General features: G+C 45.7%; 2 protein-coding genes across 4 annotated transcripts in view; one reads left to right on the top strand and one right to left on the bottom strand.

The window, feature by feature from the left end:
* Positions 1-213: 213 nt before the first annotated feature.
* The window catches only part of CEP63 (centrosomal protein 63), a 39,575-nt gene continuing 13,291 nt past the window's right edge, over positions 214-26,497 (bottom strand). The window contains exons 2-19 of one of the 2 annotated variants that reach the window (XM_059478941.1): positions 25,384-25,530; positions 24,147-24,213; positions 23,942-24,022; positions 18,569-18,703; positions 16,832-17,012; positions 15,544-15,639; positions 13,296-13,418; positions 12,356-12,469; positions 10,546-10,593; positions 9,781-10,014; positions 9,442-9,587; positions 8,601-8,735; positions 7,723-7,837; positions 5,675-5,872; positions 5,405-5,491; positions 3,671-3,870; positions 2,858-3,146; positions 214-749 (exon numbers count right to left, since the gene is read on the bottom strand). In XM_059478941.1, the coding sequence (XP_059334924.1) occupies positions 591-749; positions 2,858-3,146; positions 3,671-3,870; positions 5,405-5,491; positions 5,675-5,872; positions 7,723-7,837; positions 8,601-8,735; positions 9,442-9,587; positions 9,781-10,014; positions 10,546-10,593; positions 12,356-12,469; positions 13,296-13,418; positions 15,544-15,639; positions 16,832-17,012; positions 18,569-18,612 (2,169 nt within the window). In that variant the 5' untranslated portion in view covers positions 18,613-18,703; positions 23,942-24,022; positions 24,147-24,213; positions 25,384-25,530 and the 3' untranslated portion in view covers positions 214-590. The remainder of the gene's footprint in view (positions 750-2,857; positions 3,147-3,670; positions 3,871-5,404; positions 5,492-5,674; positions 5,873-7,722; positions 7,838-8,600; positions 8,736-9,441; positions 9,588-9,780; positions 10,015-10,545; positions 10,594-12,355; positions 12,470-13,295; positions 13,419-15,543; positions 15,640-16,831; positions 17,013-18,568; positions 18,704-23,941; positions 24,023-24,146; positions 24,214-25,383; positions 25,531-26,497) is intronic. The other variant, XM_059478942.1, reaches the window with a different exon arrangement.
* Positions 21,338-24,902, top strand: ANAPC13 (anaphase promoting complex subunit 13). 2 transcript variants are annotated; one of them, XM_059478952.1, is made up of 3 exons: positions 21,338-21,393; positions 22,207-22,336; positions 24,449-24,902. In XM_059478952.1, the coding sequence occupies exons 2-3, from the start codon at positions 22,238-22,240 to the stop codon at positions 24,572-24,574; spliced, it is 225 nt and encodes a 74-aa protein (XP_059334935.1). In that variant the 5' UTR covers positions 21,338-21,393; positions 22,207-22,237; the 3' UTR covers positions 24,575-24,902. The 2 variants fall into 2 exon arrangements, with proteins under 2 accessions (XP_059334935.1, XP_059334936.1); XM_059478953.1 differs by lacking the exon at positions 21,338-21,393 and adding an exon at positions 21,774-21,826.

Raw genomic sequence — 26,497 nt, 5'->3', positions numbered from 1 at the left:
CAAATTGGAAAGGGCAGAAGCTACACGAACCAGGAAATATTAAGAAATTCCACTAAGGGCAAATTAACTGGAAAAAATGCAGATAGCCTAAAGGAAAGAGGAATTTTATTCCCTGTTCTTTGAAGAACATAGCTATGCTGTGATGGAAAAGGTGTTGATCCAAGTTCCTGATGAGAAGGGAATATAAAGCACAAGAGTCACTTTGTGTATTTGTATAAACAGGAAAACAGGTGTTTGCCATTCTGATTTATTTCAATGCTTTTACACGTAGAAAATATACTTTAAATACATAAAAACTAGGAAATGTTTTGCTTTTAAAAAATACCATCAACTTTGTGAATGAGCACATAGCTGTGATGCAGGTCTCTGACCTATGGCAAGCTGACTCAAATGTTTGTGGTGTAACACCCCTCATCAGAGCAAGCATGGAGACAGGAGTTCCTTTTCCTCAACTCCCATCCTGCTGATTCAGCTCCAAGTGGGACACACGGCCTCTCACTCAAGCTCCAATCCCAGCTGGATACAGGCACCTTCCCATTCACAGTTTGGAAGCACATAAGGAAACCAGCATTCCAACTCCACAAGGAACATTATTCATGGTGTTCAAATCGTCTCACTATCTTTGCACTCTCTTTTTTCAGTTCCTCAATGTGAGCATTTAGGCACTCCAGGATGTGCTGGGATCTCACTTCTTCATCTTCCAGGTATCGTGCAGCAATGGATCCCACAGAAGCTGTAGGCAAGGGGCACTAAAGGGAAACAAAGGGATTATCAGGCATTCCTTCATTCCAAGTTTTGGCTAGAAACACCACTGATCTGCAAAGCACACCACTGAACATGCTCCTAGAGGCTCATTTCCAACTTAGTGGGCAGACTAAGCACTCAGATCTCCCATTTGTATCACAGGTCACATCCCTCCCAACAGCCAGCAATGATTGCTGCACGAGGCCAACACTGCCAAAAAATCACTACTAAAAAATCAGAGCTAGAGAAGATCACTACAGAATATCAAGGAGTTTGCCCTGGGTGCTGGTGCAATATCATTCTGCTCCTTGTCTCCATAAAAATCCCAATGGGAGCCCCTCAGAGTTTGGGTCCAGGGAAGGGAAAGCACTGCCAGACAGACTGGGTTTTTTTACCACATATTCCCCACTGGGAATATCTCTGCTTTCTTTCATACACATCCTCTTCTTCCCCAAAGTAATAGGCTCCTGGTAAAATCCCACAGGCAAGTACAGGCCAAACTCCCATTGCAGCTCACAGAACAGCACTTCAGTCCAGCCAGCAATGGTCAACAAACTACTCCAGATTCTTTCCTTTACAGTCAACAACTATTCCTGCTCCTCACATCACTTACCCACAAGTTATTAACTTACAAAAACAACACTGTAAACCAGGCTTAATGTACAAGTTGATGAAGAGAAGCCTCATGCACAGGGGCTGGCACATGAACTATTAAGGTTACTAAGGGGCTGCTTTCCATTACAGACAAGTTGTCTCTGTCTTGGCAAGAGAAAAGAACTGGTTATTTCCAAATCCTGGAGTCTCGTGGTTTTCAGGTCTTGTCAACAGCCAGGAACAAAGGGAAACAGAAAAGGCTACAGACAACAGGCAAATCTCTCCCACCTCACTACTGCCTACTGATAAGAGTTCTGCTCTCTTAGTGCTAAAGGAATTGATTTAAAGACACTGGAGCCTGACCCAGTCAACACCAGGAAAAATATCTGCATTTCCTTAAAAATCATAATTCTACCTCTCAGAATAAAAAGCAGCCCATTCTCTTCTATTAAACATAAAGCCCTAGAGCTTCTCAGACCCCTGAAGTGGAACTTTTCACACTTTGGGTCCAATCTTGCAACCTGAAGAGTTTCCATTTACAATACTGCAGTTCCCTAAGTTCCCAACACTGTTTTCTGGGTATGTGCACAAGCTATTTTAGTCTTGAAAAATCAAGACCTGTTCTTGGTCATAAACTTCATCAAAGACCTGACAAGCCTCCACTTATCTGTGCATTAGCCTTTGAGCCTCTTCTCTGGACTACAAAAAGATTGCCAATAGTTTAATAGTTGTCACTGCTACCAAAGCAAAAACAGAGGAGAAACTGCTCTGAGCACTGCTAGGGCAACACATCTGGAGCAAGGACCAGTGCTCAGCATTCTCCCCTCCCTAAACATGACAGGAAGAAGTGATTCAGTGCAAACTTTCTATATCTTGGTCAAGTGCTTCAGCAACTGAGCTGAGGTAGGACAGAGAAAGTGCTAACACTGCTCCTGATGAAAAAAGTACCATCAGCAAGTGGGAAAAAGAGCAGGCTCCCCTTGTGCAGTGAAGCAGGGATTTCAGGCTTTGTCATCTGCAAGCATAAGCAGCTTTAAGTTCAGTGTGCTGACTGCTGCAGCCTGTTTGAAAAGGGGTAAAACTCACCCTGTGCTTTACAGATGTGCAGCAACCAGCCACCCAGAGCCTGTAAAATACTGACATACTCAGCACTCCAGATCCACTCTGAGCCTCTACTACAGGCCCAAGCCAAAAGCTCAAGCAGAGTTCTGAGGGGACAGAAGCAGATCCTGCTACACACTGAGGTACAGCACCATGAGCTCCTGGAATTAACTTAGCAAGCACACAAACACAAAGCTCTTCTCCAAGGGGTTCTGAAGAGCCTCTACATGGATGCTCCTGGCCAAGTCTTACCCGTCCAGCAGTGGCTTTCCTTCCCTGTTTAACATTTGATTTACTTAGAGGATCACACATAATATGCAGTTAGGTCATGCATTCAAATGCCCATCCCCTTTGCCAGATAAGAACCCAGCTCTATTTTCAGCTGTTGAGCAGCAAGTAGCCCCTGTACACTGCTTACCAAAAACAGAGATTCTCTGTGATGATTTAAGGCAGGCTGCTTAGATGCTTCATCTGCAAGATCTTTGTTTTCATGCACCCTAAGAAGCACAGACTCCATTCCCAGCCAGGCACGTGGCTCCCTGCAGTTCTTGCTGCTGCTCTGGGAGGGTGGCTCACCCATCTCAGGGGTCACAGTTCCTGTTTCAGCAGCCCCAAACCTTTGGGAGTCCCTGTGATGATGCTGAGCAGTCCTGTCAGGCTGGAGATGTGTCCTCCCTGTGTGTTCATCCTGCTTGTGCTGTGTTTCCCTGGAAGGCAGGTTTGAGCACAGAACTGAGTTTGTCTCTTAGCAGCTGAACTCCAGCAAAAACTCACACAGAGGCAACAATTAACATAGATGTTACTAACAGCCCTGGCAATCCAGACTTGTTTCCATAGCACTTCCAGACACACATTCAGTCCCTGTGGAATTCTCTCTCTCTCTTCTGCTACTGTAGATACCAAAACCCACAGCCTGCACATCCTAGCACAGCAACAGAAAGGAACATAGCTGCCTGGGCCACATCTAATCCTGTCACCAAAAACAGCACAGACTGCTGCTCCAGAGAGAGGCAAAGGCAGACAAAAGACAAACACTGCTGGCTTTGCAGAACACAAACCAGCTGGGACTCAAAGCTACTGCACTGCTTAAGGCATAAAGGCAGACTCCCAACCAGTCCTTGTGTTCTCCCAGAAACACAGTGCACTGGAGAGACACCCAGCATGCCACTAAACCCCACACACCCCCTGCTCTCCCTCATCCTGAGGAAGCAGTATCCCTGGGGTCACTCACCTGTGCTGTACATCCCTGGGTTCTCTGCCTTGCCCCTGCTGAGCCCTGCCCTCAGGTTCACCTGGGCACACCTGTGCAGTGACCCCCAGTTTTGCCCTGGTCTCTGCCAGGTCCTTTCGCAGCTGCTGGTTCTCAGCTATCAATTTCTGGAGCTCAGCAGTGTAGTCCTCCCTGAGTGCTCTCAGGCTGCCATCAGCCCCCTAACAGACAGACAAGGGCAGAAGTCAGAAAATCTGGTTTGCAAGACACCACAGTCACATCCAGAGCAAAGGCCAGCAAGAGATTCCTTAAGGCATATCCCCTAACTTCATTTTGACTGGCAAAACCTTCAAGACTTTCCTAGGAGAAAATTAATTATAGATATGCCTTATTGGGCCTGCATCCAGACTCTCTGTGCTGATCTGCCTGGGATGGTCAGTGTCTCTCACCACTGGATACCTTTTAAAACAGGAAAACATGGACCTAGGATAGTTCAGATATACCTGCCTCTGACCTTTCTGAAACTCTGAACGACTTGCTTCTTCCCATCATCTTCTGTTTACTAGGCCAGGTGGGTATAATTTCCACTGCTTCTACCCCTGTGACATTCCCACTTGCTTTTTGCCAATTCTATTAAATTTAGATGCTTAATTAATTCTCATCAGCTCAGTATCTAAGGCCTTTCCAAATGTGCATTAGGACTGCCAGCCAAGATCCAGCTCCTGTGCCTTGGGGCTGTGGGGCTTTTTTTTAAGGAAGATTTCCTGCTTTTCACACTGCTGCCACATTTTTGGGAATTCACACAGGCAAAAGCCACCAGGCACTTTTCAAGCAGAAAGTAATGGGCCTTAGGTTATTTCAGTTTCAAACCAGCCCTCCAGAAAGCTGTGTTTTTAATCCATCTCACCAGCCACAAGCTTCTGTTCAGCACTTTCCCAGGAACTTGGCACATTTGACAATCACCCCAAACTAATACTAAAAGGTATTTGCGTCCCACACATCTAACACGATAAAAGCTCTGACATATTCTCATGAGGTTCTCAGCTGTCTGAATCCAGCCCTTGCCCCCTACAGGGAAGCAGCCATTCTGCTCAAGTTGAGACAGAACTTGCAAACCAGCCACTTCTTCCTTCACAAATGAGTCAACTAATTATTTCTGCCAAAGCTGCACCTCTGCCATTCAGGCTCCTCTTCTCCCCTCTGCCTCAGGAGCTTTGAAGGTTTTGTTCAGCTGCAGGAGCCCACCACAGGGCTCTTTCCAAGAACACTGCCCAACAGATACAGCCCATATTCCCAGTCTGCATCCTACTCATGGAAAGGAGCAGTGAAAGGCTCCCCCCTGCTGAAAGGCTCCTCACCAGGGGAGAACACCCTCTCACCCCAAGCATTTCAAGGACCAGAGCAGTTACAGCTCTCAGACAGGTCAAAAGGACATCACAGGGTGAGAGTCAAAGGTTTGAGGCAAGGTGGCTTAAAATGGAAGTGTAATGAAATGTACTAAAAAACATGGGCCAAAGCCCGTGGAGAAGACATGGAAATTATGGCTGCTTCTGCAGTTCTCCTTACCAGTCTCTGACTGAGCAGATGCTTGATATTTCTGCTCCTTATTTCCTCTCAAACTGCCTCTTTTGCTTGGGTTTAAAGTTCACTACGCTCTGTCCCCCATTGAGAGGCCTAGGCAAAGCCTCAGACTATTCCCAGGCAGGTACACAAGGCTAGCCCCTTTCCAGCTCCTGGTCCTCAATACCTTCATACCTTCAGCTTACCACACTCTGTTTTTTCCAGAATCTCTGAGAGATGACGGTTTTCCAGCCTCAAGGTTTCCAGCTGGACCAGAAGTACCTGAAGAGACAAAGGCAAACAACAAGCTCAGAAAAAGAACACAATGCAGGCCCACAACACCCTCAGCTTTTGTACAGAGGCTAAAGATAGAAAGAAACTACTAATGTAGCTAAAAACCAGGATGGTGTTCCAGGCCTTCAGAGCCCTTAAACAGACAGCATAAGAGTCTTGTGCCTTTTTTACCCTGTGCTCCACTGCTTTCCTCTCTGCCCTTTCAATCTCTGCTCTGAGCTGCTGCTCCAGGTCTGAGGTGGAGCCACTTGCTGATGCAATGGTGATGTCTCGCTGCTGCAGCTCCTGGGTCAGCCTGGAGATCTCCCTTTTCATCCTCTCCAGCTCACTGCTGTGCATTTGTTCAGCCTGAGAGAGCTGGTCTTTCAGCTGGAGGAAGAGATGCACACATCACCCATGAGCTTTCAAAACATGTTTCAGCTAAAAAAGCAAAAGTACTGCACATGGGAATGTGAAATCCCAGTCCTGGAAAACAAAAAAGCTCCATGTAACAAACCCTCTGCACGTGCTTGTCCTTCCTGATTGAGAGCCACCTCATCCTAATCCCTTCCCACACCACACACTGCCAACTGGAAAGAAGTTTCATGCCATGAGGTACTTGAGAAAACCCACAATTTATCAAACCAACAGCCTCTTCAGCTCATCATTCAACTTCTGTAGCCAAAGCCAGAGAGTCAAAGGTTCACCATGACTGGGGAAGCACACTAACTCTCGGAAAATATAACCCTGCAATTTGCCACTCTGCCTTCCTGAGGTATTTGAAGATACAATTTAAAGATGGTAACTTTAAATAGCTCAAGCTGTCTTTTTCTTCCAGGAATTAATTTGCCCTAAGTCTTTTGAATCAATATTAGAGTTGAATCAATGTTAGCTCATAGCAACTAAAGCTTCCCATGGCAAGTTTCCACCAGCCAGCTATGCACAGGGTAAAAATACATCTCTTTGTTTTCATAACTCTGTGTGATGACCACTAGGCCCTGCATGATGAAAGAATTATCATTCCCTATTTACTTTCCACATGTCAGGCATGATTTTATTTTCAGTCCATTCAATCTCATTTATCTCTTTTCCAGTTTGCTAAGTCCTATTCCATTCACCTGTTGCTTGTATAAAAACCACTCCATCCTTTATGGCCATCTTTTTCCATACCTTATCTTGGTTTATTCAATGCTTTTTGAGGTGGCAGACCTGCACCACATACAATATGCTGGTAGGCACACTTTATATTTATTCAGTGGCACGACAGACCAACAGCAGCATAATTCCTTCCCCAGGACTCCATTCCATTAGTCAGAAATATAAACCACCCAAACGCACAGGATTTTTCTGAGAATTACAAGTATTTTAGAAAATTGAACCAGATGATCTCTGCCTACCCATGTAAATACTGTTCACATGGTGATTTATCTCTATGTCACCTCAATGCCTCCCAAGTATATAAAACAGAAACAGCCTTCATAAATCTCTCCCTCCTCCCCAGCAGCCTGTGGGAGATTCATTTACCGTGTGACTGTTTAGATGTGTAACCAAGCACACATCTCTGGCAAGATCTGCACCTCTGTATGTTCAGAATAAAGGATGAAGGATTTCCACACAAGTGAGGTTTTTCACTCAGGTTCAATGAGGCTTCCACTCTACCAGGCTCCAGTGAAAGCTCTCACGAGCTGATGCAGACCATTATGAAGAGCCAAGCTAGTGGAAGGCTTGCCCCCCTTGGGTGCTCAGAGCTCTGGGGTGAGCCCCTCGTGGCAGGTGAGCTGCTCCATTCCTCCCAGCCCCTGCCCACATGTCCAGATATCCAGCCTGAAACACATAAAGGAACCAGGACACATTTGAAGTCCTGCCTCAAGTGTGACAGGACATATTACAGCAAACTCACTCCTTCTCTGCTCTTCACCCTGTTGGGAGCCTGTATTAGGCTTAAACTCATGATTCCAGACCTTAATAATTTTGCCTATTTGCCCCTTCAGCAGTAATTCAAGTATCTCCACAGTGTACAGGTGTACTGGGGGAGGCCCAGGAGATGCTCACAGAGCCAGCTTCAGACACCTGCAGACAGGTGTCCTCTCAACCCTTCCTCTGCCAGGAGTGCTCCTTACCTGCAGCAGATCCCTGCCTGCCAGCAGCCCTGCCCTGGTGCCACTGCTGAGGCACTGGCACACAGGGATCAGCTCACCCCACCAGTGCCATCCCACTCCCCACGAACAAAGCCAAGTCACCTTTTTAATCTCTGCCCTTGACTCAGTCTGGTCTTCTTCCAGGGACTGCAGCTCTTTGATATTCTCCCCCAGCTCCTCGCTCAGCTGCACACACCTGGCATTTGAAGACACCAGGCTGGGTGCCAAATGCAAAAGTATAGATTAGAATAACCCAAGGAGGAGGAAATGGTCAGAGAAACTTTGATCTTCCAGGCAGTCCTTTATGTCCATTACAACAGAAACTAAACTCAGCCTACAAGTTCCTTACCAATCCCCTGGGTTTGTTTTCCAAAATCATTGCACAAGAGATCAGGAAGTTCATCTAACAGATAACAGCTGTTTCTTACTTGTTTATTTACAAACTAAGATTACAAAATTTATGTGTAAACACAAGTCTGAAAACCACAGACTTGGAGAGGAATCATAGAATCACAAAATGCTTTGGCTTGGGAGGGACCCTAAGCTCAACTCATTCCACCTCCTGCCATGGGCAGGGACGCCTTCAACTAGACCATCCAGCCTGGTCTTGAACACCTCTAGAGACAGGGAGTCCCCAGTCTCTCTGGCCAGATTTGTTTATAACCCTCACTTCACAGGAAGGTCAAAATCTGTTTCTTACCAGCTGCCAAACAAAGACTCCTTAGCCTATTGTGAGTGAAGGTGCTCAGCCTAAGCAAGCTGGAGCCCTGAGAACACCCACCATGTGCAGAGAAAGGCAGCCAACCAATTAGCAAAGCAGTCACTATTACCCTGCAAAATGAATAGCACTTGGTTTCTTTGGCCCTTTGATATTTAAAACAAGCCTATAAAAATCACTGGCTAACTTGATGAACACAATTAGGTGCTGTGTTATTTTCCAGGACTACTTGCCCTTGCAGAGGGAGCAAGCAGAGGGTTACCTGTTCTCAAGACGAGACACCTCTGACTGCAAGTCCTGTTCCTTCTTCTGGGCAACATCCAGCTGCAGCAGCACCTGCTCCAGCTCCAGCCCTGCAGAGGACAATGGCTTCCCTTGCAAGCGCTCCTCCAAGGCCCTGCACAGAAACAGCAGCTTTAATCCAGCACAGAAACATGTCTGAGTTCACTGGTACAGGGAACATAACTGCTGTTTTCCTGGAGTTCTCTGAAAAATACACAGCACCTAAAAGCAGGTGACCACTGTGTGCAGTGTGAGTAAGCAAACACAGCAGCTGGATGACAGCCCCTGCTTGAGTTAAGGCTGACTGAAAAAGACTACATTTTATATTGATGTTGGCCTCCCTGGTAGGTGACCAACATCCAAACCTCCTGACACACCGGAACCCAACAGCCTCTGCACATTGCCAGGGCAGAAGGTCAACATGATTTTGTCACAGATGTAGTTACCTCACCAAGCTCCAACCAGTGAGAACTTTCACCTAGGTTAATAAGCATGTTATCAAACCCTGAAAGGCCTCCAGCACTTGGCTGAAAATGCCTGGGAGAGACACCCTCAAAAACCCTGCACTGCCTCCAGAAACCCAGCTGAGGAAAGTGGACTCCCTCCACGCTCTTCACTGATTATCTGCTAATTCCCAAAGCAATGCAAATTGAAAAATGCTGCAAGGCAGCACAGTGCTTGTGATAAACTGCAGTGCACTATGTTAAATACAACCAATACAGATCCAGCTGCATGAAAATGCTGCTACTGTCTTCAGTGAGAGAACCTGGAACATGGATCTGGATTGAAGAGACAAAGCACCAGCAAGGCACAGATGCTACCTGATGAGGAGTTCTTTTGTGTGAAGAGTTTCAGTCATCCTGTCCAGCTGTTTCTGTAACTGTTCCTGGTGCAGTTTCGAGCTGTTAATGAAATCTTCTTGAGACTGCAAGGTGGCTTTCAGTTCCATCTTCTCATCCTGCAGCACCTGCACAGGAGGCAGAAGGAATGACTGCTGCAAGATGGACCAAACCAGGTAGTTGCAATGTGACGAGAGGTAGATCGGATATTTTAGGACCCTTTGAAATACTGCAGAGCAGCACATGCCTACAAAGCCAATTTTGATGCCAATCAGGAACCCACCACTTCAGACCCCATTTCTCAAGAGCTCCTCCACTGACCTCTAACATTGTCTTGGACTCCCTTAATTCCTCTTCAACTCTGTGCTGATCTTCCAGAATGATGCGGTTGTCCTCACTGAGGCCATCCACCCTCATGCTGAGCCTCTCCACCTCGCGCTCGTTGGCACTGATGGTGTCCCTGGCCCTCTCCAGCCGGCTGCTCAAGTGCTGGATTTCTGAGCGGCTCGCCAGCTCCACCGAGTCCAGCATCTGCTTCCGACTGGCCAGCTGTGTCTGCAACAGCAAGCACCTGCCAGAGCTAAACTGCAAAACACCAAAACTCTACCAAAGCTAAGTCAACACAGCTACTGATTTCTTGTGTAATGAGCCACATTCTCATTCTCAACGATACCTCCCAGGGAATTAGGGAGAGTATTGTTCCAGGGTTACACGATGGATAAAACTTCCCAAGGCAAACAGAAGAAGTAAAAAATAAAATGAAAAAAGAGAGACATTTGGTTCCAAAAGCAGTTCAGAGAGAATCTGGAAAATGAGAATCTGAAATCACTCCAGCTGCCCAAGTATGATTTGTCTAAGCACAAAGCCTCCTGCTATTTTTTGCTCATGAGCTCAAGGCTAGACTAGGACTAATGGCTGCAGGTAAGAAAGTTTGTAAACCAAACAGGGCAGAGATTACCCAACCATTAATTCCACACCAGGACAGAAAGCAGCTCAGGGTGCACAATTGCAAAGCCACAACCACCAAATAGCCCCAAAACAAATCAGTTGTAACAGCCAATTTGCTTTGCTCTCTGCAGTAAATACCTGGTTCCAGCAGCTTGGGGGAGTGCTCATTTTGAATTTTTCAGTGTTCTAATGGCAGACAAAAAAGTTACAAGGAATGTATGAGTAGCAGACAATATCTGCTCTATAATTTATAGGCACAGTACTTTATTTCATAGCATTTCTTTCCACACAGCTAGCTGGTGAAATTTAACAAGCCAGCTCTCACATAAACTTCTAGGAACATTCACTTCATGTAGTCCCTTATTGTACAAAATCTTTGAATTTTTAAAGGTTCAAACAAAATATTTGAGCAGTCCTATCCTCCCAGTTTCAAAGAGTAGCAATGCCTGCCAGCTTCAGAAACATCATATGCCTTGATTTACACAAACTGTAAGAACTGCTCATTTGCATGGCTATGGTATAGCCTTATTATTATTATTAAAACAGTCATGACAGAAAAGGTAATCAAGAGGGCCAAGAGTTTAAAGCAGAGCCTTTCTTCACCCAAGAAGCCAGAGTATCAGACTGCCTGAACATTTATTTCTGCATTAAGAAAACATTTAAGCTGTCTCTTATTTCCAGCCACACAATACCCAGGCCAGCAGAGAATTCCAGGTTTGAGGAAAAGCTGACTTTAAAGGCTGCAGGTGCTCCAGAAGGTGGTCTGTACTGGGGAAAATTCCAGGCTTCCCTAAGCTGCTCTGGAAGAGCTGAGGGGAAGCCAGATGAAAGGAGAGAGAGGGGAAGTACTCCATGGTCATGGATCTCAGCTTGATCTTGTGCTAGAAAGACAACTAAGCACATAAAATGCACAAAAACATCCAAGGCAAAAAATTTAGCACTTCCAGGCTGGGCTTTTCAAAGCAATTGAGGATTCAGGCAGTCTTTTCACATTATCTGTGCACCTAAGGCACCTATGCAGCTCTGGGAAAACCTCCCCAGCCTCCTGGTTTTCTGCTGCACAGTAAGACAAGTTCCTCTGTGCCCCAGTGTCCCAGCCTGAGCTCCAAGGACACATCTGTTCCCAAACAACTGAGCTATCAACGACACACAGACAGCAGAGCAGCAAGACCTTCTGCTCAAGGACTCTCTCTGCATTTGTAGATCTCCTGGTGTCAGCCTCTCACAAAGCCCCTGTCAGAGCCAGCTTCAATCCTGTCATCACAGTCTCCCTCCTTGCAGGAGCTTCCACTCAAGAGCAACTCAGGAGCCCATTAAGGCAAAGTCCCCAGCAAGAGCTTCTTATCAGTGTCTGCTGTGATTGTGTCTGTGTGACTTCACAGCTGTGCTCTAGGTCAATTCATCTTGCTCTGCTGCAGCACCACTAATTCACTGAGCCATCAGCTTTGCAGAACAGCAGCCCCACTACTTCTTGCCTTTGAGAGACCTAAAAAAAGGGGTGGGGGGCTGAAAACTGCTGTTGCTTCAGTATTTTATGGAAGTCTCTGCTGTAGGGGAAGACTGTGTTCCAACAGTACCCTCTGAGCTGGATCCACAAGGTAAGTATCTATCTGCTGGCAAGTACACAGCTTTCAAGAAGACAACATGATGTAACATATTTTAAAGTGTCATATGCTGTGGTCTCTGCCTCTCAAGGAAATCTGCATCCTACTCTCTTCTCTGCTAACTAGAGTGATGGCAGGGAGAGCTGCACAAGGTTTATCTAATCTCTGATGACAGACTCCAGATCTTTTTTCCATACAGCACTCGTACAAGCAAACCTTATTCCGCCAGAACATTAAAAGTCACTTCAATGGCACTCTGAACTGGATGGGAGCCTAGAGATTTCATTAGCCTCTCCCTCCCTGCCACAAACAAAGCAGAAACTTCCAGCACATGTTAATTGTACCTGCATGAGCTCGGAGTGCTCTGCCAGAGCCTTGCGCTGCGCCTCCAGCGATGCCACCTGCTGCTGGTACTGCAGGCGCTGCTTCTCCCAGTCAAGTGATTTCTGACGGAACTCCTGCAAGGACAGCAGGGGTGGCTTGGAGCAGTACATCCCCCTCCAGTTCACATCCATGTTTGCCTTCTCTCCCCACCATATCCTCACACCCTTCCCCAGCAGGGAAACCATTAGCCACTCACCTGATGCAGCAGCTCAGCAGTGCAGAGCCCTCACACACCGAGCTCGCTGCACTCCCTCCCCACCCGAGGTAAAGCTCACAAATGTTAAGTGCCAAAACATTCATGGCTGATTTCATGGCTTTGCTGTCAGGGATTTAACAATTCAGACTGGCTTTAGCTTCCAAAACATGCTGCTATTGAAATCACCAAGATGACAAGAATTAAATACAGAATTTGACTGCTAATCTCTGCTCCAGAAATTGGGCACTACATCAGTCAGATGTGTGTTGTTACCACATCTCTCAGGAGGAGAAAACTGAGTGGGGTTGAGCTCAGCAGAGCAGAAAGATTAGAAGATGAGACAGGGTTGAGAAGAAGTTTGACATGTAGCTCCCTCCTCCTCAAAGAAGTGAGAATACAACCTCCCCACACTGGGATTCATTCCATTCACATAATTAGTCACTCTTCCGGTACCTCCTTCTTTTTATTTAGTCTAAGGGTAAGAACAGCATTAAGGTTTATGCAGTGCAGTCAGAGGCCCCAGCACATGAAACTGCCTTTATCACACATGCAGTTGAGAAGAGCTGCACCTGGAGAGTGGATGGGCAGTGCTCCTTAAGCAGGAGTCACTGTGCACTTCCTAGTGGACAGTTCAGTCACCAGTGAAGCCCAGTAAGGCAGTTAATACTTATCAGCTGGTCAGCACTTGCTTTTTCACCACATACCTCCAGCTTCCTGGTCAGTCGGCTCAATTCAAATTTGTCCTCCTCTTGTCCTTTGTTAGCTTCTCCTCTGCTCCTTGTTTTTTTCTTCTGCAGCTTCTCATAGCTCCTCCTCAGCCGGGACAACTGCAGGATACAGTGAAAGAGAGAGCTTTGCTCAAGGCCCCAAGGCAAGAATTAAACAGCCCTTTGAAAGTGGTTCACACAAACAATGCCCTCATCAAGGCCACACAGCTCCCAAGTGAAGGCTTCTATTTGGATAATGAGTCTTTTATTCCAACAGCACAGCAAAACACACGAGTTGTATGAGAGTAGCAAGATGCCACTGAAGTCATGACATCAGCAGCTTTAACAAAAGCTCTAACCATAATTAAAGCATGACTGAAATATTGATCAGATGGAGGTTCACAGGCAGCTGTCAATGCAGCAAGAACTCAGCATCCCCCTCTCTACAGGTGGTTCCCAGCCCCAGGAAGAGCCAGCAGCACCTGTGGCTGATCTGCTCACCCACAAGAGCACACCCCCCACACCACACACGGATAAATCTTGTGTGATCAAAACACATTTGTGCAGCTCAGGTGGGAACTGGAAGTCTCCTGCTTAGGAAGGTTTGAGAATTGCCATTACCCATAATATCAACACCACTTCATCTGTCATTTTCTGCTTAGATACACTGTGTATTTTACAATGAGTGGAGAATGCCAACAGAAAATATCACTCCTACGCCTGCTGCTAGGATGCTGAAGTTGTATCAGAAGCAGGAATGAGGAAAAAACTCTTGACATTTAAATGACCCTCCGTGCAAATAATCACTTGCAACTTGCAGAGAATTTTTCATATGATGAGCTCCCCCCTACTTAACTATTAAATAAAAGGCTTCCAAATAGCCACATGAATTTGAAAAGCCATTACTGCTGTTTTACTGATTGACAAAGCTAAGCCCATGGATGAACAAAAGGACCATGAGAAGAAAAAATATCTGATTCAAGACCTGATGCATTCAGTAGTTTGGTGTGTTCAGTGGGAACAGACAGATGTTCAGGCTTAGAGTTAATACCAACATATTTTGCCAAACATATCAGGAGATAAGAGGTTTATTCTTTCCACAGTCTCAGTAAGTTAGACACTGTACCTGTAATTGCACTGGAAATGGTGGTAAACAGAGACAGAAATAATTTCCCCAAACAGCACTAAGAACAGAAGACTGAGGAATATTGGAGCTCAATGTCATCAGCATTAATACTGTGTAGGTAAAATACCCACAAAATGCAATTTAGGCCAAAACACACAGGCTGTATTTCAGCCACAGCAATTTAGGCTGATCTGCCAATGTACCTCAGCTTTGCTCTGAGCTTATCCACAATTCCAGTGAGAACAGCCAGCGAATGAAGCCTGTTAGTCATATGGAATAGTGAGGTGTTTTTAAATGAGAAAAGATGCCTTCTGTCATCAGAGCAGAGACTACCAAATTAATTTCACTTATGGCTTACAGTGAGCAGGAGCTAGGCCCAGCCCTCCAGAGAAAACAGGTCAGTGCTCTATGAGCTGTTCATGCCAGTTCACTCCCTGCTACTGGCAAGTGCAGACAGGCAAGGAGTTCAGGCATAAATCTGGAATGCTGTTGTACCACCTGCAGGACAGGTATCACCTTGCACTGAGCAAGAGGCTTTGAGATGGAAGCTCTGATATTACTGTCAAACAGCATTTTCTACATACACTTGGTTTTTATAAAAGGTATTAAGACTAATATTCCTTGAGAGTACAAAATCCCTGCTTAAGTCATCAGTGTTAACAAAGGCAAAAAGATGAGACCACACACCACCGTTATTTCCTGATCTCACACAAGCCAGGCCGGTTACATCTCCACCCTTTTTGAATTTCAGAAATGCTGAAAGAGCAAACTGCTGCTGCCTGTACCTCTGACAGCTCCAGAACCAGCACTGTGGTGACTGGGATGGGCAAACACAGGACATTCTTGCAGTGAACTTCTGCAGATGTCCAACATATAAAAACATTTCTACTCCAACAGTTCTCTGTCTGTCACCAAGTTCCTCCAAATCCCAAAAAACAGGCCAATTGAGCCATACAAATGTCACTTTATCTATGCTCAATGCTCTTTTTGCTAAGCACACAAACACTAACAGAGTGAGCAGTTTTAAAACTAAAGCATTGAAACAAAAACAATGACACAAAGTAATTGATCCATCATCAACTGGGAACTAGAAACCAAACTTCTCTTTTTGCAACTCACCTCTTCCTGGAACTTCTTCAGCTGTTGTTCATACTCTCTAACCATGTCCTGCTTGGATTTTTCCACGTCCTCAACCTGGCGACGCAGCATGCCAACCTGAACAAAGGGATAAAAAGCAAATAAACACAACAGAAGTAGGCTTTATTGCCAGTAGATACATGGATAGTTCAGTGGGACCCATCATTATGAAATAGATGAAAGCTGTGCCTAAATCTTTGGCAGGCTGGGGCCACAACTGTTTCTGTTGTGGTCTCTTGTTTTGAGCCAGTTCCTGGATTTCACTCCTGGGGACAAAGCTGACGTATTTGGCTTGTGCCTACTTCTATCCAGTATTTTCATGAACTCATCACAAATATGCATTATGATTTCAAGCTATCTACCAAGAGAAAATTTGGCCATGTCATTATATTACTATGCTCAGAGAAAGGAGAGAATCCTAATAGCAAGGAGAAAGTAAGAAAAGGGTTTTGAAGCTCATAGAAAAGACTCCCCTGACATTGATTCAGCTGCTCCTGAGACTCATTTTTCTCCCTTTTTTTTCTCCCAACCACAACCTGAGTGGTCACAAGCCAACAAATTAAAATTAAAAGAAAACCCACAGAAAATTCATATGACTAAACCAAAAGCATGAATATACTCCAGCAGTGATTTCAAACATACTTTACAGTTCAGTTTGAAATCCATGTTTGCTTTTGGTGGTAAGAGACATTTCAAGTGTCTTGAGAAAACAAAATTGATAATAACAACAATAACCTACATGATAAAAATCATCATTCTTGCAAATTAAATCCTGTGGCTCAACTGCACCTTATGGTCCACATCCTGCACAAAAACTTCACTTACTAATAATTTTCCACCAATACAGATTTTTTTTTTTTGCACTTCCCTCAGGCTTTCATTTAAAGATCACAAAACCAGAGCTCTGTAAAAAAGCCCATGGAGAGTTTCCCAGCAATATCTTGGTGTAGTTCATAGTAGGAAATGGTTTTCTTGGTGTAGTTTATATAGTAGGAAATGGGTTTTGTCTACCAATGACTGCAGGTTGCTGGGCTGTCCATTACAGCTGTAGCCAGAACCAGTGCCCCTGGGCTCTCTCTAATAACTCTAACAGTTCAATATGTGGACTTCCACCAACCCTAGGGGAGTGGATCACTTGCCTTGGATTGAGTTATGAACTAGACACCTTGTTCCAACAGGTCCTTTAAAAATTCTATTCCTGATTTCCTGATTCTAACAGGTAAAACACACTGCTGACTCCAACAAAAAAATAGTAATGAAACCAAGGTACCTCCTTTTGTTTTTCCTGCAGAGCTGCCTTGGCAGAGGAAAGTTCCTGCTCTCGAGCACTGAGACAAGCTTCCAAAGCCTGTGTCTGCCCTTCCCATTCGCATTTCTTGTGAGCCACCATGATGTCGATCTGCTTCATCAGCTCCTGCAGCTCGGCCTCACAGGAGGTCAGGAACCCACCACTGGAGGGGAGAGAGCCTGGAGTTAAAGCAGGTCCCACCCAACACATCCAGTGTCCCAAACCAACAAAGGCAGCAGAACTGACTGGCACCAAGGCACCAACTGTGCACACACAGTGCTTTGAACTCTCTTCAAATGAGCTCACACAGAAGAGAATCACAGAATCATTAAGGTCAGAAAAGACCTTCAAGATCATCAAGTCCAACATTTTACCCAATAACATCCATTCTCACTAAACCACATCACTTCACACTTGGGCATTCAGCCTTTTGCCTTGGGTACTGGGCATGATGTAAGTAAACCAAAGCGTGTTTAATTCATATTTTGTATTGCCTTAACTGCTCTCCAGGCAGTGGCATTTTATAGCAGGTTTCAGTCACCAGAGGAATCTTACAGCCAAGCTATGAGCTCCCAAAAACAGAAGTTTATCACAAATGCGGACAAACCCTGTAGCAGAGGGGGCTGGATGACAACATGATAATGAAGAATCAAACCCTCACAATCCATTGGGGAGCACAAGCTCCCTAGCGATGCCCAGATTTCTAATTTGGTGCAGTAATTATTGAAGCCAATTCAAGTAACTCCTCTAAAACTTCCCAGCTGCCAAGACAGGGACAATATTAAGGTTTGCCAGACATAGCCCTAGAGGGCAGTGAACTCCATAATGATCTCTACCCCTTTAATTTGCCTGTCAAAGGGAAGAACTGAAAAGAAATGGAAATCAATAGGTTAAGGGATGGAAATTTCTCTGTTCCCCCGGGGCATATGCACACTTCATTACTTGGCACTTTTTCTATAGGAAAAGAAATACTTCTTAAAGGAGCCAAAATCAGTCACATTTGAAGTTCACCCTGTCCTGTGAGTTAACCAAAAATTAGCAGCTATTATGCAGAGCAGGAACATTTCCTTCACAGCATCTGCTAATATGTAGCAAATTCTAAACTCGATTTCTGCAACCAGCTCTCTACAGAAGATACAGTATCAAATAAATTTGTGTCACATTCTCAAGGATGACTAGGAAAATGGCACCAGTGACTTTTGCTTCACGGTTGTTTAACACATAAAGCATTTTGTTCTGTTATTGTCACTACAGTCTCTCTTGGGGATTGAAAAGTCTAGAGACTCTCACCTCAGACAGAGCATTATGGATTCACTCAGAGCTGAGTGGGACTCTGCAGTTTCAACACAAGCAGGAAATAATCAGATGTTTTCAGTGAAATCAGATAACAAAGTCACATCTCATTAACCTTGCAAGGCTGTTACAAAATAAATATTTATTCTCAACTCTATTTACTACTGCTCCTGATGTTGGACAGTAAGAACAGTTTATAATAACAACTGAGAAAAAAGAGGCTGAGGTTTCAGGAAGATGTACAACTAAATTCTGACAATTAAGACTATAAGCAGGGATTAGTGCAGAGCCAGCTCCCCCAGTGACTTCACTTCTGCAGCAGCTGAAGACCACTGCACACTTACACCAGAGGATTTATTCTGAGTAAAAGGCAAGGTTAATACCTAAATAATTTGGAATGACTGCTGTGTACAGTCGCATACATACCTTCCCCGCCCACCTCTTTGCATTCCTTCCAGCAAAGCCTCCATCACTGAATCCTGGTGGCTTCAGTACTAGGGAAGTACAGGAAAGCAGTGGTCACCCATGGCAATGCTCAAACCAGGCTGCTTCTCCATCCAGCTGCAGGAAAAGTGGAAGCACACAAAGCAGAGAAGTCAAAAAACATACAAGGAGCATGTAATTATAGGTGAGGAAAACAATGGCACCTTCATGAACTTACAGCCAAATAGAGGAAAACAGATTTTTCTACCAAAAAAGTATAGTCAATGCTATCATCCAGCACTACCAAATTGCAGTGATATAACTTGTGATATAATAAATTCAGAGAGGAGCAATGAGAATCTGCACTCGTGTGAACTCAACACAGAGGAACTGGTGGATCTCCTGGGAGCACCAGCCTGTGGAGAACAGGAACATTCAGGCTCCAAAGGGGCCAGACTGAGATCCACCTCTTGGAAAACACCAGAGAGCAGCAGTAAGAATTCATCCATAAATTACATATTTTCCAGGCCTCTGTTATAGACTAAGTTAAAGAGACCATGCCAGGTTACCACCAGCCTAAGAACACACTGGTTGTTCATACGGTTGTGTTAAGAAAACACAAACTCCTTAAAATTTCCTCTTAAATTATGCCTTAAATTATGAAAATAAGTTGGACAGCTTTACAGTAGCAGTACATTGCTTCAGTTATAAATTATACCATTTAAGTAACAAACACATGCATACTCAAATAAATTTCACATCTTGGTGAAAGTGAGATGGGTTTACATTAAAATCAAAAATGGGGAATTAGAAGTTGCCATGAAGCAGGAATTTACTTCAATGCCTCCTTCATGAAACTGCATCTAACACAAAAATGTTTAAACTTGTCCAGAGCTATTAACACAAACTTCTGTTTCCAAAATCTACACACTTTCCAAGTACTGAAGATGGATCCTTCCACCATCTTTCCTCTAAGATTAATATGGCATTATTAAGCAATCAGCAAAAGGGGAGCAGGTCACAGCAAGGGTGACTTTCACAAATGCAGGGTCAGCTTTGCTCTCCTTCCCAAAGAATCTTCTATCGTGCTCCTACAGCACTTTAAAACACAATGTAGGGATTAAAAGCTGTCCTTGGGAGCTGTGTTTTAAACCACAAGCATATAAAAAATGCACAGAAGAAAATCCTATCCCTATTCTGACAGTGTTTTGTCTGTCTTTAGTCCTGTTTGTGCTTAGCAAAACTCAATCAGTATGCAGAACAACCTCGTGGTTCTGCTGAGGGCAGGGTGCTGAGAAGAGCAGATGAGCAGATCCCCTGAGCTGCTGACAGCATTCCAAGAGCTCTCCAGGTGGCAACAGCAGACATTAGACAGTAGCAGCTCTCCTCTTTCATTCTAATCACACCTACACAGAATCAATTTTCACTGGGCAGAGAGATGAGGAGACAACAGCATAGAATTCCAGAACAGTTTGGGCTGGAAGGGACCTTAAAGCTATGTCATGCCAAACCCCTGCCATGGGCAGGGGCACCTTTCACTAGCCCAGATTGCTCCAAGCCCTGTCCCACCTGGCCTTGGACACTTCCATGGAAGGGGCAGCTCTGTGCCCCTGCCTTACCACCCTCACAGCCTGCCAGCTTTGCTAACTTTGCTGGAATACCCAGATTTTGGGGAAAAGCCTTAAATTCAGACACCTCTAGCCAGTTTTATGCTACGTAAGGTTTGCTGACTTAGTATTAAATTTTGGCCTCTCCTGTTTGCAAGTTGCAATGTGCAAGTTACAGGCACGTGAGTAAAGACCCACAAGATGAAACAATCTCCTTCATTAACTAGAGCTGAAGCAAGAAGAGCTAGCTGGTCACTTCTGAAAGTGAAAAAAATTGAAGTATTTGCAAAAAAAAAAAAAAAAAAAGCCCAAAACAAGACAACACATTTAAAAATAAACAAGGTTTAACATCCCAGCTCAAGGCAGAATTGTAGCAGAGTTAAGTGGAGAGAACTTTACAATACGCAGGAGGACTTAAGAATAGTGCCCATGAGACACGACTGGGATTAGCTCGTATTCAAAAACACAGAAAGATGCCACCTCCAAGCGCTGCTGGAAGCATGCTTCCAATGAACACAACAGGAGCAGGAACCTCCCACAGGCAATACCACAGGCGAGCTCCACTTGCCAGCGGCAGGAATGGCACCCGCGGCAGGAGCCCGGAGCGAACCGCCCCTCGCAGGGCAAGAATCCCAGAGTCACTGAGCTTGGATAAGTGCTCTGAGACCATCAGGTCCAATCTGTGACCGATCCCCACTTTGTCACCCAGCCCAGCGCAATGAGTGCCGCGTCCAATACCAGATCACCCCTTCTGTGAAGGAATTCCTCCTGATGTCCGACCCAAGCCTGCCCTGTGCAGCTTACGTCTGTGAAGGGGCCGGGGTCAGCGTGCCCGGGCAGTGCTCCCCGCCCCAGCCCCCGGAGCTGCCTCCGGCAGGCGTTCCCCACTCCCGCCGCGCCGAGCCGCTCCCGGCCGAGCCCTTACAGCGCCCGCCCCGCACCTGCCCGGGGCCCTTCCAGCGCCGCCCCCGAGAGCAGCCCCGAGGCCCCGGGCCGAGCTCCGCTCCGGGCTGCCTGACACCCCAGCTACGGCTGGCTGGCCGACCGCCCTCCTCCCTTCCTTGCTTGTTTCCTTCCTTCCTGCCTGACCTCCTTGCTTCCTTCCCTTCCTCCTTCCCGCCTTTCCCACCCAGGCGGCGGGCACGGCCCGGCCCCGCGGCGGCAGCGTTGAGCATGCGCTGGGGCAGCGCCTGCGCAGCGCCGGCCCCGGAGATGGGCATGGTAGGGCGGGCAGGGGAGCGCGGGGACACCGGGGGGACACGGGCGGGCACGGAGCCGCGGTGGCCGGGAGAGGCAGGGATCGCAGCGCGCCGCGGCTGGGATGCGCTCAGCCCCGTACCCATCGCCGCCCCCATCGCGGCTCCGGCAGCCGGCGAGTGCCAGGCCTGGCGAGTGTCAGTTCTCCCATCACGCCCGCCAGGATCGAGCCGCCTGCTGCTGCTGCCCCGCAGGATCACACCGGGGCGAGGGCCTGGGGTGGCCCTTCCAGGAGGGCGGAGTACAATGAAACACTTTGGAGTAATTGTAGGAGCTGGGGGTGAAAGATAGGTCTCGTTTTGCTTCTGTTTCACCGATTTCCCGGACTTCAGGTTGAGGCAGAATTCTGGGTACCTTCAAGTCCTTTGTTGAGACTCTCCCAGACGTGAAGGAGTCGGTAAGGCACGGCACTGGTCACGGGCTGTAAGCCAGCAGTCAGCAAAGGGTCCTGAGCAGTTCTAGGTGCTCAGATTCACTCAAATTAGACGTCTAAAAGTCAGTCAAGTAGATATAAACACGTGTAAATATAATCAATAATAACCACACGGTTTTATAAATTCATCTCTGATGCATATCAATCTGCAATTCACTCTGATAGAGTTCTTTTCAGATGAAGTTGTTCTCTGTGGTTATAACCCCTTTTTGAGTGGATTAGGGAAATCAAAGTATTCCTTTTAAGTTTAAACTTCATATGGATTGCATCAAAACTTAGCATAGTCCAGACTGCAGCTCCTTGGCTGGGGATATTGTTAAAACAGCATCTGCTTTGTGTCACAGATTTAGCTGCTCTCCCCCCCATGCTGTGACGATGGACAGCGAGGTGCAGAGGGATGGCAGGATCCTGGATCTGATCGATGATGCGTGGAGGGAAGATAAATTGCCCTACGAGGACGTGGCCATCCCTCTGGTAGGTGAATTGCTACTTATCAATCTGAGTTAAGGCTGCTGCTTTCATCACAGTCCCTTCCAAGAAAAGGCACACAGTGTTGCTCGTGGTGCAGCTAATCTGTACAAAAGGCTCCTGGGTCTGATTCCTTCCTTGCCCTTTATGCCAGTCATTCCTGAGTGCATGAGGACATGGATGCTTCTGTCCCTTGTCCCCTGAGCAGTTGCTGAATCTTCTCAGAACTGTAGTGCCCTTCCCATTGCACTGTCCTGGGTTTAGCATCAGGGAGAACTAGAATCATCCTTTCTCTCTGCATCCCTTTTTTGTTCTTGGTGTTTGAGGTACTTTCCTGGTTGGTTTGGAGAGCAGAGGATCAGTCTCACACTGACAGTTCCAGTCTTGGTTATACTTTATTTCCACTTCCTGCAATGCCATTAAAAGAAGCTGAGACATTTTCATACATGTTTCAAAGCAGTCTTTCCTGATACAGTGTTGCTGTTGGCAGTTCCAGGACAGCAGTGAAGGACTGGCAGGTGCAGCAGGACTCTTTCCTGCAATGCTGTGCCCAAGGCATTGCACCTCTCTTTTCATCCAGCTACAAGGCTGGAGAGGAGCAGCAGGGGAAAAGCTACTGCTGATCCTACAGAGCCCAGAGCTGAAGCTGCAGATCTCCCACAATGACACTTTCCTTGGCTATTTTGAAATTTCCAGGGAAGTTAGACATAGCTGAGCACTTTCTCTTCCCTTTTTCTCTCTGGTACACAAGCTTTGCCCCAGCTAGCACAGATAAAGGAGCCATGGAGATTGTGGGGTGCTGGTTTCTTTCAGCAGAGAGATATTTCCAAATTTGTGACATGGTTCAAGCTTTAGCCCTGCCACCACTGGCTTTTCAGAGAGAGCAAGGAGCAGCTGCCCAACTCAAAATCCATATGTCCAGCACACATTTTCCTGCCAAGATTTGGGCTTGAGGGAAGCATCTTGCAGAAGCATAATTCTCAGCTAAAACAGCTCAAATCCTCCTTTGCTTGGGATAACCTTTATTAGGCAAGCTGAGTATCATAAACAGGTTCCTTGTTGACAATTACCTTACCTCAAACATTACTGTTTGTTCCCTTAGAGCCATCTTGTGATGGCTTACAGTCACATACAGACAACAGCCTCAGAAAAGCAAGCCTCACCAACTACCCATAGAAAGAAAGGCCTGGCTGTGGATATAAAGATCCCCAGAGATGGGATTGGTTCTGATCACATAGGAAAACCAGCATGGATTCACAGGGGACTTACTCAAGGACATTGCAAAGGAGCAACCAGAATAGCTGTGAAAGTGGTATTTGAGCTTGTCCTGAGAGTCTGCTCCAGTGCTCACTCAAGACATTTCTGGGAACTCAAATGGGTTTGAATCATTCATTGTTTTCAAAGCTGAAACATTTTATTTAGCTCATGCTGGCATTTCCAGAGATCTAGAACTCTGAATTCCTGCCCAAATGGTATCTGGTAGAATAGCACACACTCAGTGTGACTACACCAATACAGCAAGACAGAGAACAAATAATAAAAGGAAGGAAAATGAAATCTCAGTTAAACTTTCCTTCCCCTTACTGTGCTGTGAGCAGCTCTGTGGCACACCTGGCAGGAGATTCTGGCTTCTACTGTTGATCCAGCACAGATACACCTGAGTCCAGCATGCAGACAGGAAGGACTTCTCACCTGCCATAGGAAAGTAACATTTTACAGAGCCAGTTGTCTGCAGTATTTGTATTCTTGGCAACAGCAGAAGCAGCGCATTGCAAACAAACAATGGAATAATTGCATTGTACTGTTATTTACTTACTTTGCATTTGTTGTATATTCTCCCTCACTGTGTGTGCAGTCTGAGTGTATAGCAAGGCTCCAGGGTCCTGGAAAACAATTTACCTTTCAGATTAAGCACCACATTCAAATGAAAAGAATACTGTTCATGATGGGGCTCAGCAATATTTTTAAGTGGATCAGTATGTATGATATTTATTGTTCAGATGCACCCTCTGGTCTCGTTTGTGGGGTTTTGTATCTTTCCATACAAATCATAACAACCTGCTGCTTGCAGGAAGGGTATTACATCTGGAATGCATTCTACCTGTGCTTTGTTCTCAGAATGAGCTCCCTGAACCAGAGCAAGACAACGGTGGCACCACTGAGTCTGTGAAAGAGCAAGAAATGAAGTGGACAGATTTGGCTCTCCAGTATCTCCATGAAAACGTTCCACCCACGGGAAATTAGTGAATCAGAGGGATTTCACACAGTGGATGCATAAATGCAACATAAAAATACTTTTTGGCTGACCATTGCTGTCATAAGCTGCCCTAAGGAGGAAACAACATTCTGGAAACTTTCAGATTCCAACAGTGGTTCTGCTCACAATGAAGAGTTTAAAATGCTTCTTTCTTGAATGTGAAATAGCAGAGGCTCTGACATCTCAGAGCCAAGTGCAAAATGTTCCATGCTTATAAGATTATTTCATGTTTTCTGTTAACTTGTTCTTAAGTTGGTGCCAATTCCAATCTTAAATGTTTTCGACATATGATTAAAAAGTTTTTACTGTCTCAAATTGCAATTGATTTCAAAGCTCACAGTGGGATTATTGTCTAGAGTTCAGTGCACAAAACCCAAATAGCTGTGAGTTGCTGCCATCTTTAATAAGTGTGTGGCTGAGGCAGGATGTGTGGAGCAGATGTGAAAGGTTGGGCAGCAGAATCAAGAGCAGAGAGTAACCTGTAAGCACTTGAATTCCTGCTCTCAGGATCTGATGGTGGTGGTGGACAGCATTTCCAGTGCTGACAATCCTGGGAATGTTTGCCAATGTGTACAGTGAACAGACAGTCTAATCTATGCTGAAATGGTGGTTACTCAAAATCATGATGTTCCAAGGGATGGTTGAGAGTTCCAAGGAAGAACCTGCCTGTCCCACTGCAGGGCCTCTTGATGTGTGAGCCACTCGGATGAGCAACCTCAGATGGGAAATTAAAATATTAAAAAAGTGATGGGGAAAAGAAATGAGGAGGGCTTAGCTTCAGGCAACAAATTGTTACCTCTTTTTGTGTTGAGATAAAGGCAAAGCCCTCAAGGACCTTATTTTATCTCTGATTCTCAGATGCCTTTTGCAACAGGTAAAAGCCTTCTGTTCTTCATGTTTCACTGTTGGACCAATTCCATCTCACCATTGGCAGAACTTCTTGCTAAGGGAAAATATTTTGACAGAGTTTAGGATTATTGGTAGAGGTGAGAAAGGAGCTGGAAGGAAAACAATGCTTAAATGTTATTCTTTTGTCAGTGCAGCAGAAGAAGCACTGTCCTGGAGCTTCCAGATCCACAAATGTTATTTGGTGTCTTTTTTCAGAGTTTATCATCATCTTCAAAATAACAAGCCCCAACTTTTGCCTGGGTGATTATCAAATGGGATCACAGCATGGTACATGTTCAGTGAGACTCAGATTGCTGGGCTGCTTGAGGCTGAAGAGCTCAAGGTGCTTGTGAAAGAATCGTGCTAGACACATGCTCTGCCTCAAGTGTGATTCATGCTTGCATCAGAGGAGCAGCACACACTTGTCTGAAGGAAAAGGAGCTGCAGACAGCAGGAAGAGTTAAGGATTAACCTGAGAATTAGCAAAGTCAGAAAGCTTAATAAGTACAGCATGGACCAAAGAACCAGCTATGCCACTGGGAGCTCCTATAGTTCAGCTCCTCATTGGATCATCACCAAGGGAAAGAAAGCAGAGCCTGGGCTTAATGAGGTATTTCTAATCCACCCCACGTTCCCTTTCCCTGGCCTATGTTAGAAGAATTTGCTAAGGAAACACCAAGCAAAACAACCACCCTACTTCTACCCAGCAGCCATCCCTGCTCCCTCCCTTCTCATCCCTTTACAAACTCTCCACCACCCTCGTTTTCCCAATTTTGCCATTATACCTTCCAGCTCCAATATCAGACTTCCTTTCCTGCCCCTGATAGTTGTCTTTCCTTGGCAATCTCCTTCCTCCCATCCAGCAAAAAAAAGCCTTCCTTACTTGAATTAGAGCTGAATTTCTGAGGTACCAGCAGTCTGAGAAAATGTGGGAATGTCAGTTGTATGAGTGTTATCCAAGACAGCAGTTGCTTGGGAGCCCAGTGGAGAGCCAGACCCCTTGAAGTGGTACTGTCCCTTTG

Source organism: Ammospiza nelsoni, chromosome 10 (genome assembly GCF_027579445.1).
Source record: "Ammospiza nelsoni isolate bAmmNel1 chromosome 10, bAmmNel1.pri, whole genome shotgun sequence".
In the NCBI taxonomy this organism is placed as follows: Eukaryota; Metazoa; Chordata; class Aves; order Passeriformes; family Passerellidae; genus Ammospiza; species Ammospiza nelsoni.
Note: the sequence above shows the minus strand (reverse complement) of the source record. Positions and strands in the feature narration are given on the sequence as shown.

What these genes read in the sequence shown, in the direction of transcription:
- ANAPC13 (XM_059478952.1), top strand. Translation starts at nt 22,238, where the DNA reads ATGGACAGCGAGGTGCAGAGGGATGGCAGGATCCTGGATCTGATCGAT. An exon ending in AGGACGTGGCCATCCCTCTG is followed by an intron (nt 22,337 to 24,448) that starts GTAGGTGAATTG and finishes CTTTGTTCTCAG; the next exon opens with AATGAGCTCCCTGAACCAGA.